This window comes from Bufo gargarizans, chromosome 6, assembly GCF_014858855.1.
Source record: "Bufo gargarizans isolate SCDJY-AF-19 chromosome 6, ASM1485885v1, whole genome shotgun sequence".
Taxonomy (NCBI): domain Eukaryota; kingdom Metazoa; phylum Chordata; class Amphibia; order Anura; family Bufonidae; genus Bufo; species Bufo gargarizans.
In genome coordinates, this window is record NC_058085.1 from 127,235,332 (window position 1) to 127,251,412 (window position 16,081).

Genomic DNA, 16,081 nt, shown 5'->3' on the forward strand with positions numbered 1-16,081 from the left:
TTCAATTTTACCCCACAAATAATGTTTTATATATGATAAAATAAGAAAGTTGACAGGCACTCTGATTTTAAAAGATATTTATTGTTGGATCTTATACAGAATTTTTATTTATTTAATAATGATTTTAAAAACCATTTGTAGTGGTGTTTTAAAATAATTAGTGTATGGGAGTGTGGGGGGGCTTAATGTTGGTGTTATCACCCAATAGTGTGGTAAAGATGTGATGGAAAGTGATGTGGGTCTTGGGGGTATCGGGAGAAAAAATCTAGGGATGGTCGTGGAGGTGAAAAAAAGTGTGGTATATACGTATAGAATAAAAAGGTCCAATAGTGTCCAAGGAGTAGGTGTCCGAAAGAAAAAGGTTTAATTTTGTCTAGGAATGTCCAAAAATTATATATATATATATGTCCAAAATTAGAAATGTCCAGCAATATATATAGGAATGTCCAAAGATATTCCTATATATATTACTGGACATTTCTAATTTTGGACATGTATATATAATTTTTGGACATTCCTAGACAAAATTAAACCTTTTTCTTTCAGACACCTACTCCTTGGACACTATTGGACCTTTTTATTCTATACGTATATACCACACTTTTTTTCACCTCCACGACCATCCCTAGATTTTTTCTCCCGATACCCCCAAGACCCGCATCACTTTCCATCACATCTTTACCACACTATTGGGTGATAACACCAACATTAAGCCCCCCACACTCCCATATACTAATTCTTTTAAAAACACCACTCCAAATGGTTTTTAAAATCATTATTAAATAAATAAAAATTCTGTATAAGATCCAACAATAAATATCTTTTAAAATCAGATATAGAGTGCCTGTCAACTTTCTTATTTTATCATTTAGACCTTTATCAGTGGTTAGGTGAACCACTTTAGACAAGAGCACCACTCCAGGAAGTAATCTGGGAGAGCCACTATTACCTCTGTATAAATGTTTTATATATGCAATGAGCCTCTAGGAGCCATGGGGGCATTGCTGTTACACCTAGAGGTTCTACTCTCTCCATAACTGTCATGCCCTGTGCACTTTGATTTACAGGGTCAAGTAGTGTAAACGTGATCACGCCTGGCCCTGTCAAAGTGCAGAGAGCGCGGCTGTTACAGAGAAAATGAAGCCTTTAGGTGTATCAGTAACACCCCCATTGCTCCTACCAACACAGATGCCTTATGTTGCCAAGTGCACATGTAACAGGTCACCCAGTTTCATAGACAGATGCCCTTTAAATATGTTAAGAACAAATATATGACAAGAACATGTATATCTGGTTCCTGACTACAGTCACCGGTGGATGGACGTTATCTGTATTGAAGGCAATTGTCATATCCCATGCATCAACTGTAGCAACCGGAAGATCTTTGAAGACTTCCTTTACAATCAGGTATTGGATGTAGCCGTGAAAGTCACTCAATCTCTCTGCATCCCGGATTTCTCGGGTGTTCTCAGCTTTGATGATGACCTTTGTATCTGGACTCCTTATGAAGAGTCTTTCCACAGCTCTGTGCACATTGAAAACTCTCCTGATGAAGAGCTGAATTGGGAAGGGCCTGAAGTGTTGCCCAATTGAGAGGACGAGCACATGGTGTGGACCTCCTTCTAAGTGATCAATTTCATCACTCATGTAAAAGTCATCTTTAGTGACATAGAAATGTGATGCAACAAAGGGGTGACTATGCTTCTTAAAGAACAGCAGTGTATTCCTTTTATCATGTGCTGCAAAATGTTTTGAAGGTAGACCAGCACGGTAGAGATTAAAGTTCTTGAATTCTGCCAGAGAAGAAAAAGTTTATATTAATTAAAATTATATTACATATAGTGCGAACCTGAGGTGGCTCACCTGTCCACTATCATGTCTCTATGTCTATCTGACTCACCCTGTCATAAAATATATAAATAACTGATATATAGACAGGCTCTCTGCACCTGGTGACACTTGGAGAGGCGAAATTTAATAACGGACCTTTAATGTATAAAATAAAATAACGCAAAATGCAGTAAAATAACCCCTAAAATGCACATAGAAATGTTAACATCTTCTAAAATGAATAGGAGTGGTAACATTCATACTCTAGACCTATATAGGTAAATAGCAAAGATGATCAATCAATAGTCCCACATGGTAATAAAGGTATAATGGTATAAAGGTAGCAGCAAATAATCTTTTTATTTCCACCTAATAGGAGCCGCAATTGCCAATGTTATTTGTGATACTGTGTTGCAACAATGAAATGTATTAAATCACTCCCAGTAATTCAGCAGCATACGACACAACAGTGTAATAAATCAAGCAACTCCTGTTTAAAGAGGACCTTTCACCGATTATGACAATGTGAACTAAGTATACAGACATAGAGCGGCGCCCGGGGATCTCACTGCACTTACTATTATCCCTGGGCGCCGCTCCGTTCTCCTGCTATGCCCTCCGGTATCTTCGGTCACAAAGTTATGGTAGGCGGAGTCTGCCCTTGTTCTGCTGTAGCACTGGCAAATCGCAGCGCAGAGCTCACAGCCTGGGAGGTTATTTTCTCCCAGGCTGTGAGCTCTGCAATGCGATTGGCCAGCGCTACAACAGGACAAGGGCAGACTCCGCCTTCCATAACTTAGTGACTGAAATCTCCGCCTACTATAACTTAGTGAGAGAAGATACCAGAAGGGCATAGCAGGAGAATGGAGCGGCACCCAGGGATAATAGTAAGTGCAGTGAGATCCCCGGGCGCCGCTCTATATGTCTGTATACTTAGTTCACATTGTCATAATCGGTGAAAGGTCCTCTTTAAGCTGCTTGTCTTGTGCTGTTCACACTGTAATATATAGCTCTTTAGCTGGTTTGCAGTCTGATGTTTGGAAAATTATTCATATGCCCAGTTCATATAGAATATACTATTGTTCATATGCCCAGTTCATTGAGATATATATTCCACTGCATATCTTATTGTGAATTGTATAAATAGTAAGTTGGCAGTCAGGTACTAGTGCCTACTGTGGCGTCCCACGTGGCATTTGTATACTGACTGCGGTTACCTTTCCCGTCATCTTTACAGTTTGCTGTTTTGTATGAAGCCGATCCTCCGTTTAAACCTCACTGTTGGCGTCCCATGTGGTAGTGGCACTGTTGACATCCCACGTGGTAATGGAACTTTCATGTGCGGACTGCAGATCTGTTTAATGTGGTTGCGACCCATGAAAGCAGACGCTGGGAAGTGAAGCACTTCAAACGGTGTAGTTAGGCAATATTCCTCCCAGGGTAAGACATGCGGGTGCAATGTTAGTTCACCAGATGTGTTTCGGAGTCCGAGTCTGACTCCTTCATCAGAGAATTAGAAACACTTTTACATAAACTATTGAAAATGGCAGAATCCCAAAAGGTTTGAGTTTATCCAAAATTCCAGCACAAGGTCTCTGTGATACAGATTTTAATAAAAAAAATGGGAATCCTTCCTGATGATTCAATCTATGGCATTGATCCAATTGATCATTAAAAGGACACAAATTTTGGATGAAACAACTGACAAAATAAAATCACATAAAAGAAACGATAGAAAAACTTCCAAAAAATGAAGAATTTAATATCTGGCAGGACAGACTTTGTAAAAGTTTAGACAAATTACAATGGGAAATTATGGAGAAGAAAATAAAAAAATTCAAAAACAATTTAGAAAATACACAATCAAAGAAAGAACATAAGAATCAATCTCAACATGTATGTGAGAACACTATACAAATAGGAGAAATAGATGATCTCACCACACAATGAAGATTCAATGTTCCAGTCACTAATAGATTTGAAACACTTACATTGTGTAAGTGAACATTTTTTAGACAGAACAACAGCGCATCACAAAACACGCAACCGACAGACACCACGACAATCGCCAAATCGAGCACACCGCTCACCTTCACCAATTCCACACCAATAAAACTTAGGGAACAGAAATGCCAATCAAGATTTGGATCACAGGAATCACTATTATCACAAGTCCCCACAAGCACAAAATTTAGACCGATACTCGAGGCCCAATTACACACAGAGATACCACAGAAACAACATCACAAGAAATACACCCAGGACAGAGGAAGAGAAAGATTCGGAGAGGACAACGGAAAACAAATAAATTACAACAGACGATAAACACGGAGAATGCTAAAGATTCAATAATCAATTTTTGTACATTAACAGAGGCCCAAATTAAACTTTTTAAAAAAGGATAAAAAATTGCTCCCACCACTAAAATGAACAAATTTGATACCTATATAGTGATAAAAAAATGTGAAAACTATGTTTGGAAAAATGTTTTTTTTAAAAACCCTATTACTATGTGCTCCAAAAAATGATGAAAAATATGTACACACTGATTTAAAACAAAAACTATGAAATTTCCTAGGCAAGAAATAAGTCAAGGGATTGCCACTTTCCGCAAATGCATTGAAAACTGATATAAGATAAATAAAAAATGCCAATATAAGGAACAATCTTTCAAGCCAAGAGAATCAGGCAATAAAACAACTGCAAACACAAAGTAATATTATCATTCGACCAGCCGATAAGAGAGGCGCTATTGTAATTCTAGACATAGAGAAATACAACCAAGAATGCAGGAAACAACTGTTAGACCAAACTACATATAAAAAAATGACCAAAGACCCCACTAAATACTTTTTTTTAAATATTGTCAAAAAGGTGTAGAAAATAATAGCATTTCAGAAGAAGCCAAATTTATTTCAAACACGCAATTAAGACTACCAGTATTTTATTGCTTGCCGAAGGTACATAAAAGTTTAGATAACCCAACTGGACATCCAATCATCTCAGGCATCAGGTCCCTAACGTCTAATTTATCACAATATATAGATAGATTACTTCAACCTGTGGTTAAAAACACAATAATTGAGATGAACAGGGAATAAATTCCATGAAAAGACAATTAGAAAAAAGTCAAGTTTTCTATACAGTACAAATTAAAAATTTGGCAGAGGGAGTAGAATACATTCTGACGCACAACTATTTCTGATTTGAGTCAGAATTTTTCCTCCAGACGAGAAGTACTGCCATGGGCACCAGGTTCACCCCCAGTTATGCAAATGTATTCATGTCCCAATGGGAGGAACACTATATCAGTCCTAGACTGGGGACGGACCTGGTGCTATGGCATAGATATGTTGACAATATCATTTTTTATATGGCAGAAAAGTGAGGCAGAATTACAGTTATTCCTTGAGGAAATTAATAACTCAATTAATCTATCTTTCGTGTACACTATAAGCAGATATCAGATTCCTTAGATTTACAAATCAAGATAGATAACAACAAATTGATCTGTTGTACCTACCAAAAACCAACAGCAAGGAATAGTTATATCCTTTACTCGAGTTACCATCTTCTTAGATGGCTTCTTAACATGCCAGCTGGTCAATTCCGACGATTAAAACGAAATTGCACGAATGATGAGAGATTTAAATGCGAGGCTAAACTAATGAAAGAACAATTTATTGCAAAAGAGTATCCTATAACTAATATAGAAGCTTCTCTAGCAAAAGTAAGAAACCTAGAGAGGCATTCTTTTTTAAATATGGAAAATTGCAACATGAATGAAAATACAGGGAAAGATGACATTCCATGTATCATATTACCATTTAATACCCAATATAAAATAGTAAAACAGATCATTAAAAGGCATTGGCATCACATTTTAAAAGATAAATTGATAGGTACATTTCTTACCACTAATCTAGAGATAGTATACACTAAAGCTCCAAATTTAGGACTGAAGATCGCACCTTCCATTAAACCAAGGCATAAAAAACAGGAACACTCAATAAATGGTTGGTTCGGACTAAAAGAGTTATACAGATGCGATAGATGCTGCAATTGTAAGGTGGCTCTTGTTCCAAGCAAAATAGAAAAAATCTGCTCAACAACTAACTTTCAGATATGAAATAAGAGACTGTCACTTGCAACACCACTAACATTATCTACATCATACAGTTCCCATGCAAAAAACAATACTGTATATAGGAAGAACCAAAAGGACCCTCAAGAAAAGAATATCAAAGCACATTAACAACATTAGGAACGGATATGAAAAACATTCATTGTCAAAACATTTTAAGATATCACACAATCAAGACCCAAAGGGCATATTTTTTGCAGCAATTGAGAGAGTGGAGAAACATTGGAGGGGAGGAAACAACATTATGAAAATGTCCCGCCTAGAATCAAGATACATCTTTGAATTTAACACACTCTTACCTAAAGGCCTCAATGCTGAGCTTGAATTATTAGGCTTCCTGTAGAAATAGGATGGATGCCCCTGGCCGACTGTAGATCGGCGTCAGACTGTTTACCAGTACTCAGATCTCCCCTTGGCAGAAGGCCCCCATCCCCAATCTTCTAGTATAGAACATTTACAATATATATAAAATATACACCCGAGTATAAAGAAGAACAGAATAGAGTATTAGTAAAAGGGCACTTGCGCTTTTTAGGAACATTTTTTTCATTATGTTTTTATATACAGTTGTGTTCAAAATAATAGCAGTCAGACATCACTAACCTGATCAATCACTGTTTTTGGTAGAAATGATATTTCTACATGGCAAATAATTTACTAGCAGGTGTAGTACACTAATCAAAATCGAACAGACCCAACAGTCATGACGTGCATGCTGGTGATTCTCTGTAATTGAATCACTAATTGAAAGGAGCATGTTTAAAATAATAGCAGTGTGGAGTTTAATGAGTGATGTCATTCATTCTTTGAAAAACAGGTGGCAATTATTGCCCTTATTTAAGGAAGGAAGGCAGCAAATGTTGTACATGCTGGTTACTGTGCATTTCTCTCCGAAATTCTGCGGAAAATAGGTCGTTCCAGACATTGTTCAGAAAAACAGCATACTTTGATTAAAAAGTTGATTGGAGAGGGGAAAACATATAATAAATAAGTGCAGAAAGTGATAGGCTGCTCAGCTAAAATGATCGCAAATACTTTAAAATGGCAATCAAAACCTGAAAGACGTGGAAGAAAGCGAAAAACTACCATTCAAATGGATAGAAGAATAGCCAAAATGGCAAGGACTCAGCCAACAATCAGCTCCAGGAAGATCAAAGAAGGTCTAAAGTTATCTGTGAGTACTGTTACAATTAGAAGACGCCTATGTGAAGTCAAGCTATCTGCAAGAAGCCCCCGCAAAGTCCCACTGTTGAAAAAAAACACATGTGCTGAAGAGGTTACAATTTGCCAAAGAGCACATTGACTGGCCTAAAGAGACATTTTGTGGACTGATGAAAGTAAGATTGTTATTTTTGGGTCTAATGGCCGGAGACAGTTTGTCAGATGACCCCCAAACACTGAATTCAAGCCACAGTACACTGTGAAGACATCATGATATGGGGATGTTTCTCATACTACGTTGTTGGACCTATTTATCGCATACCAGGGATCATGGATCAGTTTGAATACATCAGAATACTTGAAGAGGTAATGCTGCCTAATGCGGAAGAGGAAATGCCCTTAAAATGGGTGTTCCAACAATGCAATGACCCCAAACACACCAGTAAACGTGCAACATCTTGGTTCCAGACCAACAAGATTGACGTTATGGAGTGGCCAGCCCAATCCCCGGATCTTAATCCAATAGAAAACTTGTGGGGTGACATAAAAAATGAAGTTTGAGGCAAAACCCAAGAAATAGAGAAGAACTGTGGAATGTAGTCCAATTATCCTGGGCTGGAATACCTGTTCACAGGTGCCAGAAGTTGGTTGACTCCATGCAACACAAATATACAGCAGTTCTCAGAAACAGTGGTTATACAACTAAATATTAGTTACCGTAAGAGATTCAAAAAAGGAAAGCAAAATCTTCAAAAATTTTTTAGTTTATATAGTAAATGTTTGAGTTTGTACAGAAGAATACAAACACTGCTATTTTTTGAACAGTCTAATATTCACTTTTCTTCAATTTGTTTTAGAGGAACAACACAAATTTGATATATTTTCTTCATGTTTTGATTTGGAATAGAATGTGTAGTCTTCCCAATGCATTTGTGTGTATGGAAATAAAAGCTATTAGAAGGATTTTGAGCTTTATTCACTTTCTCTTTTTTTTAAACACACTGCTATTATTTTGAACACAACTGTATATGTTTGATATATACATATATATATATATATATATATATATATATATACACAGTAGAGACCAGATGTTTGGACACACCTCATTCAAGGCATCAAAACTATGAATTAACACATGTGGAATTATACACATAACAAAAAGTGTGAAACAGCTGAAAATATGTCATATTCTAGGTTCTTCAAAGTAGCCACCTTTTGCTTTGATTACTGCTTTGCACACTCTTGGCATTCTCTTGATGAGCTTCAAGAGGTAGTCACCTGAAATGGTTTTCACTTCACAGGTGTGCCCTGTCAGGTTTAATAAGTGGGATTTCTTGCCTTATAAATGAGATTGGGACCATCAGTTGCGTTGTGGAGAAGCCAGGTGGATACACAGCTGATAGTCCTACTGAATAGACTGTTAGAATTTGTATCATGGAAAGAAAAAAGCAGCTAAGTAAAGAAAAACGAGTGGCCATCATTACTTTCAGAAATGAAGGTCAGTCAGTCTGAAAAATTGGGAAAACTTTGAAAGTGTCCACAAGTGCAGTCACAAAAGCCATCAAGCGCTACAAAGAAACTGTCTCACATGCGGACCGCCCCCAGGAAAGGAAGACCAAGAGTCACCTCTGCTGCGGAGGATAAGTTCATCTGAGTCACCAGCCTCAGAAATCGCAGGTTAACAGCAGCTCAGATTAGAGACCAGGTCAATGCCACACAGAGTTCTAGCAGCAGACACATCTCTAGAACAACTCTTAAGAGGAGACTGTGTGAATCAGGCCTTCATGGTAGAATATCTGCTAGGAAACCACTGCTAAGGACAGGCAACAAGCAGAAGAGACTTGTTTGGGCTAAAGAACACAAGGAATGGACATTAGACATTAGTGGAAATCTGTGCTTTGGTCTGATGAGTCCAAATTTTAGATCTTTGGTTCCAACCACCGTGTCTTTGTGCGACGCAGAAAAGGTGAACGGATGGACTCTACATGCCTGGTTCCCACCGTGAAGCATGGAGGAGGAGGTGTGATGGTGTGGGGGTGCTTTGCTGGTGACACTGTTGGGGATTTATTCAAAATTGAAGGCATACTGAACCAGCATGGCTACCACAGCATCTTGCAGCGGCATGCTATTCCATCCGGTTTGCGTTTAGTTGGACCATCATTTATTTTTCAACAGGACAATGACCCCAAACACACCTCCAGGCTGTGTAAGGGCTATTTGACCATGAAGGAAAGTGATGGGGTGCTGCACCAGATGACCTGGCTTTCACAGTCACCGGACCTGAACCCAATCGAGATGGTTTGGGGTGAGCTGGATCGCAGAGTGAAGGCAAAAGGGCCAACAAGTGCTAAGCATCTCTGGGAACTCCTTCAAGACCGTTGGAAGACCATTTCAGGTGACTACCTCTTGAAGCTCATCAAGAGAATGCCAAGAGTGTGCAAAGCAGTAATCAAAGCAAAAGGTGGCTACTTTGAAGAACCTAGAATATTACATATTTTCAGTTGTTTCACACTTTTTTGTTATGTATATAATTCCACATGTGTTAATTCATAGTTTTGATGCCTTCAGTGTGAATCTACAATTTTCATAGTCATGAAAATAAAGAAAACTCTTTGAATGAGAAGGTGTGTCCAAACTTTTGGTCTGTACTGTATATATATATATATATATATATATGTATATATATATATATTTAATTTATCTGAATAAGAATAAAAACAGATATATTTCTTAAATATTCTCAATATATTTCACTATCTTTCACAAAGAAAATATTCACCTATATAAGGATGACTTCACAGCACAGTTGCACAGAAAAACGCATATAAAAGAAAGAACGCAACTATGAACTACGCACAATAAAAGCTCAAAATATATGCAACACTGAAGCTTAACCCCTTAAGGACTTAGGCCGTACCGGTACGCCATGTTTGCCGAGTCCTAAAGGACTCAGGACGTACCGGTACGGTGGCGTTGCGGTTGCTGCGGTGGCAGTCGGTGCCATCGGGTCCCCATGCGGCTGTGGGAGGGACCTGATGGCATGGAAGGCTGCGTGATGTCTAAGGAAGGCATCGCGCTGCCTTCAGGTGACGAGCCTGTGAGATCCATCCCCCTGGATCTCACAGGACAGAAGCTGTATGAGTAATACACACTGTATTACTCATACAGCCAATGCATTCCAATACAGAAGTATTGGAATGCATTGTAAAGGATTAGACCCCCAAAAGTTCAAGTCCCAAAGTGGGACAAAAAATAAAGTTAAAAAAGTTGAAAAAATAAAGTTTTCCCCCCCAAAAATTCAAAGTTTCAAGTAAAAATAAACAAAAAACATCACTTTACCCAAATAAAGTTTAAAAAAATGGGTAAAAAATAGGGGGGGGGGAAGTATACATATTAGGTATCGCCGCCTCCGTATAGACCGGCTCTATAAACATATCACATGACCTAAACCCTCAGATGAACACCGTAAAATATAAAAAATAAAAACTGTGCTAAATAAACCATTTCTTTGTCACCTTACATCACAAAAAGTACAACAGCAAGTGATTAAAAAGGCGTTTTCCCACCAAAATAGTACCAATATAACCGTCACCTCATCCCGCAAAAAATGAGCCCCTACCTGTAGACAATCGCCCCCCCAAAAAAAAACTATGGCTCAGAATATAGAGACACTAAAACATCATTTAAAAAAAAAAAAGCTGTTATTGTGTAAAACTTACATAAATAAAAAAAAAGTATACATATTTGGTATCGCCGCGTTCGTATCGAACCGGCTCTATAAAAATATCACATGACCTAACCCCTCAGATGAACACCGTAAAAAAAACAAAAAAAAAACTGTGCTAAATAAATAAAAATTATCACCTTACATCACAAATAGTGTAATAGCAAGCGATCAAAAAGTCACATGCACCCCAACTGCAAAAAATGAGACCCTACCTAAGATAATCACCCAAAAACAGAAAATATGGAGACACTAAAACATGATTTTTTTTTTGTTTCAAAAATTATATTATTGTGTAAAACTTACATAAATAAAAAAAGTATACATATTAGGTATCGCCGCATCCGTGACAATCTGGTCTATAAAAATATCACATGATCTAACCTGTCAGATGAATGTTGTAAATAGCAAAAAATAAAAACGGTGCTAAACAGCCATTTCTTGTTATCTTGCCTCACAAAAAGTATAATATAGAGCAACCAAAAATCATATGTACCCTAAACTAGTACCAACAATACTGCCACCCTATCCCATAGTTTCTAAAATGTGGCCATTTTTTGGGAGTTTCTACTTTAGGGGTTCATCAGGGGGGTTTCAAATGGGACATGGTGTCAAAAAAAACAGTCCAGCAAAATCTGCCTACCGAAAACCGTATGGCATTCCTTTCCTTCTGCGCCCTGCCGTGTGCCCGTACAGCTGTTTACGACCACATATGGGATGGTTCTGTAAACTAAAGAATCAGGGCAATAAATATTGAGTTTTGTTTGGCTGTTAACACTTGCTTTGTTACTGGGAAAAATGGATTAAAATGGAAGATTGGCCAAAAAATTTAAATTCTGAAATCTCATCTCCATTTGCCAATAACTCTTGTGAAACACCTAAATGGTTAACGATGTTTGTAAAAATCTGTTTTGAATACCTTGAGGGGTGTAGTTTCATAGATGGGGTCACTTTTATGGAGTTTCTACTCTAGGGTTGCATCAGGGGGGCTTCAATTGGGACATGGTATAAAAAAAAACAGTCCAACAAAATCTGCCTTCCAAAAACCGTATGGCATTCCTTTCCTTCTGCGTCCTGCCGTGTGCCCATACAGTAGTTTACGACCACATATGGGGTGTTTCTGTAAACTACAGAATCAGGGCCATAAATATTGAGTTTGGTTTGGCTGTTAACCCTTGCTTTGTAACTGGAAAATAAATTATTAAAATGGAAAATCTGCCAAAAATGTGACATTTTGAAATTGTATCTATTTTCCATTAATTCTTGTGGAACACCTAAAGGGTTAACAACGTTTGTAAAATCAGTTTTGAATACCTTCAGGGTGTCGTTTCTTAGATGGGGTCATTTTTGGATGGTTTCTATTCTGTAAGCCTAGCAAAGTAACTTCAGACCTGAACTGGTCCCTAAAAATTGGGTTTATGAAAATTTCAGAAAAATTTCAAGATTTGCTTCTAAACTTCTAAGCCTTGTAACATCCCCCAAAAATAAAATATCATTCCCAAAATGATCCAAACATGAAGTAGACATATGGGGAATGTAAAGTAATAACTATTTTTGGAGGTATTACTATGTATTATATAACCCAACACCAATAATAAATGACTCACAAACAGTGAGTACATGTGAGTACATGTGAGTACACGTGCTAAGCCTACATGCCAAGTATAACACCAGAGAGACTAGCACAAATAGCAATGAATATAAACTTTATTATAATCTTAAAAAGAGATGGAGAATCTAATAAAACACAATGAGAGACAATACAATGGTGAATGACGAACACACAGGATATAAAACGGAACACCACTAGGCAATGTATAAACCAATACTGACGAGGTCACAGAGATACTACGTAATGAGTAAATAGCCCAAAAGGGGCATGTAATATATGGACCCAGTCAGAGCCGTAAACACAATACTAAAACCAGATACAGTACATCAATATAAAGTGCAAAGTACATGGTACATGGATAATATAATGAACGGTTACTGAAAAAATAATAGCATGAATACATAAGTGGTGATCCAGAGAGGATCACCACTTAGGTATTCATGCTATTGTTTTTTCAGTAACCGTTCATTATATTAAGGTCCATATATTACATGCCCCTTTTGGGCTATTTACTCATTACGTAGTATCTCTGTGACCTCGTTAGTATTGGTTTATACATTGCCTAGTGGTGTTCCGTTTTATATCCTGTGTGTTCTTCATTCACCATTGTATTGTCTCTCATTGTATTTTATTGGATTCTTCGTCTCTTTTTGAGATTATAATAAAGTTTATATTCATTGCTATTTGTGCTAGTCTCTCTCTCTCTCCTTTGGTGTTATATATATGTATTATATAAGTAGAGAAATTGAAACTTGGAAATTTGCAATTTTTTTTAAATTTTGGGTAAATTTGGTATTTTTTTATAAATAAAAATTATTATTTTTTACTTCATTTTACCAGTGTCATGAAGTACAATATGTGATGAAAAAAGAGTCTCAGAATGGCCTGGATAAGTCATAGCGTTTTAAAGTTATCAGCCCTTAAAGTGACACTGGTCAGATTTGCAAAAAATGGCCAAGTCCGTAAGGTGAAATAGGGCCGAGTCCTTAAGGGGTTAAACTATCTGATTGGCAGATAGATTAAGGAAATATGGACTGAAAATGGTCTTATATGCCCTTAAAATAATCAGTCAAAACAAGTGAAAGAAAGAATAAGGATAATTAGGAATTATATCAATTTTGAGCTTTCAGTTCAGCTGAACGAACAGTATAAGAAGGGTGAGATGAGTAAATGCGGGCAACCACTGATTTAGACTCAGACTCCGAAACACGTCTGGGGAACTAACATTGCACCTGCATGTCTTACCCTGGGAGGAATATTGACTAACTTTTCAATGGGTCTTTTCAATGCAACATCTTTCAAGTGCAACTCTTTAAGTGCACATACTGAATTTTACCAGAATGTCATATTATGGATATGGAATCCACTTTGTCATCACTGCCTACTGACCATCACCCAATTCTCTTCTCTCCAGGTATATCTACATTGAAGCCAACTGCTGCACCCAGCTTTTCCACAGTCTGATATTGTCCACACCCCTCATCTTTCCTTATCATCCCTGGTATGTCTACATTGAAGCTAACTGCTGCACCCAGATTTTACACAGTCTGATATTATCCACACCCCTCATCTTTCCTTCTCATCCCTGGCATTGAAGCCAACTGCTGCACCCAGCTTTTCCACAGCCTGATATTGTCCACACCTCTCATCTTTCCTTTGTATCCCTGGTATGTCTACATTAAAGCTAACTGCTGCACCCAGCTTTTCCACAGTCTGATATTGCCCACATCCTTCATCTTTCCTTCTCAACCCTGGTATGTCTACATTGAAGCTAACTGCTGCACCCAGCTTTTCCACAGACTGATATTGTCAGCTCCACACCCCTCATCTTTCCTTCTCATCCCTGGTATGTCTACATTGAACTTTAATGTCTCTTTCCCTACTGGATTTGTTGAGTATTTGTTTATATTGACTATTTCACCCTGTATCTGGTCCTCCCTTGATTAGGCCATATGTAGCCCCCTCCACTCTTGGTCACACCTGATTGAACACTGAGTGGTATAAATCTAAGTCCTTAGGTCTTTCAGACCTTGGTCTTTTCAATGCAACATCTTTCAAGTGCAACTCTTTAAGTGCACACACCGAATTATACCAGAATTGGACCACAGGTGATTACAGACATAGTTACTACACAAACTAAAAAAATATATATATATTTTTCATCTTACTCTTCCCACTTTTCCACAACCTCCTGAAATAGCCCCACATCCATTCACCCAGCAATGAACTATTCATCTCTTCCTCCATCTTACCTTCTCCTCTGACCGCTTGCACAAACGTGTTTGGAAACAGTTCTGTCACGAGGGTGTCAAGAGCCACGTCTGACTCCGTTATACCCGGGGTCAGGAAGTCGCAGCGGGTGGCTGCGCGCTCTATGTCTAAAGATCACGTTGTTTCTTAGTGATTGTTTTCTGTGTTTGCCTTGCAATCCTTTTTGTCTCACTCAGGGATCCGTAGCTTCTCCTCCTCAGCTGTTTCTTGTCTGCCACTCCCAACCTCCTTATATTCTCCTCTCACACTTCTCTAGTTGCCAGTTATAGAGCTTCCTGCCTGGACTTCTATACTGACCCACTGGAGCTGTGAATCCTGGTTGTTGTTCCAGAGTGCTACCCTCCGGATCCCTGTTGGGCTTTTTGTTGTCTCCTGTTGTCGCCCACCTGGGATTATATGTTTAGTCTGTATTGTCTGTCCTCCCCTTGGTGTTTTCCTTTAGAGCTAGTGGTGCGGACTAGTGTTCCCACCGCCCTGTTCACTATCTAGGGCTCATCTTAGGGAAAGCCAGGGTTTTAGGCACGTGATCGGCGTACGGGTGAGGAACCCGTCTAGGGACGTCAGGGCAGCCAGGTGCCAGCCGCAAGGTGAGTCAGGGGTCACCACCTTCCCTCTCACTTGGGCAGGGCCTTCCTCTTTCCCTCCCTCTGTGTCACGTATGTGATAGTCACGCCGATCGTGATATTATAACTGGCCCTTATTTTTTGGGAGAAAAAAAAAAACTTTGAATCCAATATGGATCCTATTGCTGCTTTGGCAAAACAGCTTCAAGGCCTGTCTTTGGAGGTGGCAGGATTGAAGGCGTCTGTCCTCCAACAACAGCAGCAAATGCAGCAGACCGCAAGCCCAGCGGTTGCTATGGGAAACCAGGTTGTTACAGAACCCAAGGTTGTTCTTCCTGACAGATTTTCTGGGGGAAGGGACAAATTTGTGATGTTCCGTGAGGCCTGCAAATTATATTTTAAGCTGCGCCCTTACTCCTCAGGTAATGAAGAACAGCGGGTGGGGATTGTTATTTCCCTGCTTCAGGGGGACCCGCAATCCTGGGCGTTCTCGTTACCCCCTGGTTCCCAGGCTCTCCGGTCAGTGGAGGGATTTTTTGGGGCTTTGGGTCTCAGATATGATGACCCTGACCGAGTCGCCCTGGCTGAGTCGAAGTTACGGAGACTCCTACAGGGAGATCGACCAGCAGAGGAATGTTGCTCAGAGTTCCGTAGGTGGGCTACGGATACTCAGTGGAACGACCCGGCTCTCAGGAGTCAGTTCTGCTCTGGGTTATCTGAAAGGGTTAAGGATGCGCTGGCGCTGTATGAGACCCCCCTTTCCCTTGATGCTG

At 38.9% G+C, this 16,081-nt stretch overlaps 1 protein-coding gene across 2 annotated transcripts in view; it reads right to left on the reverse strand.

Moving 5' to 3' along the window:
• Positions 1-820: 820 nt before the first annotated feature.
• LOC122942445 (NXPE family member 1-like) overlaps positions 821-16,081 on the reverse strand; it is a 295,878-nt gene continuing 280,617 nt past the window's right edge. For both annotated transcript variants that reach the window (XM_044300072.1, XM_044300073.1), the window contains one exon: positions 821-1,793. In XM_044300072.1, the coding sequence (XP_044156007.1) occupies positions 1,258-1,793 (536 nt within the window). In that variant the 3' untranslated portion in view covers positions 821-1,257. The remainder of the gene's footprint in view (positions 1,794-16,081) is intronic.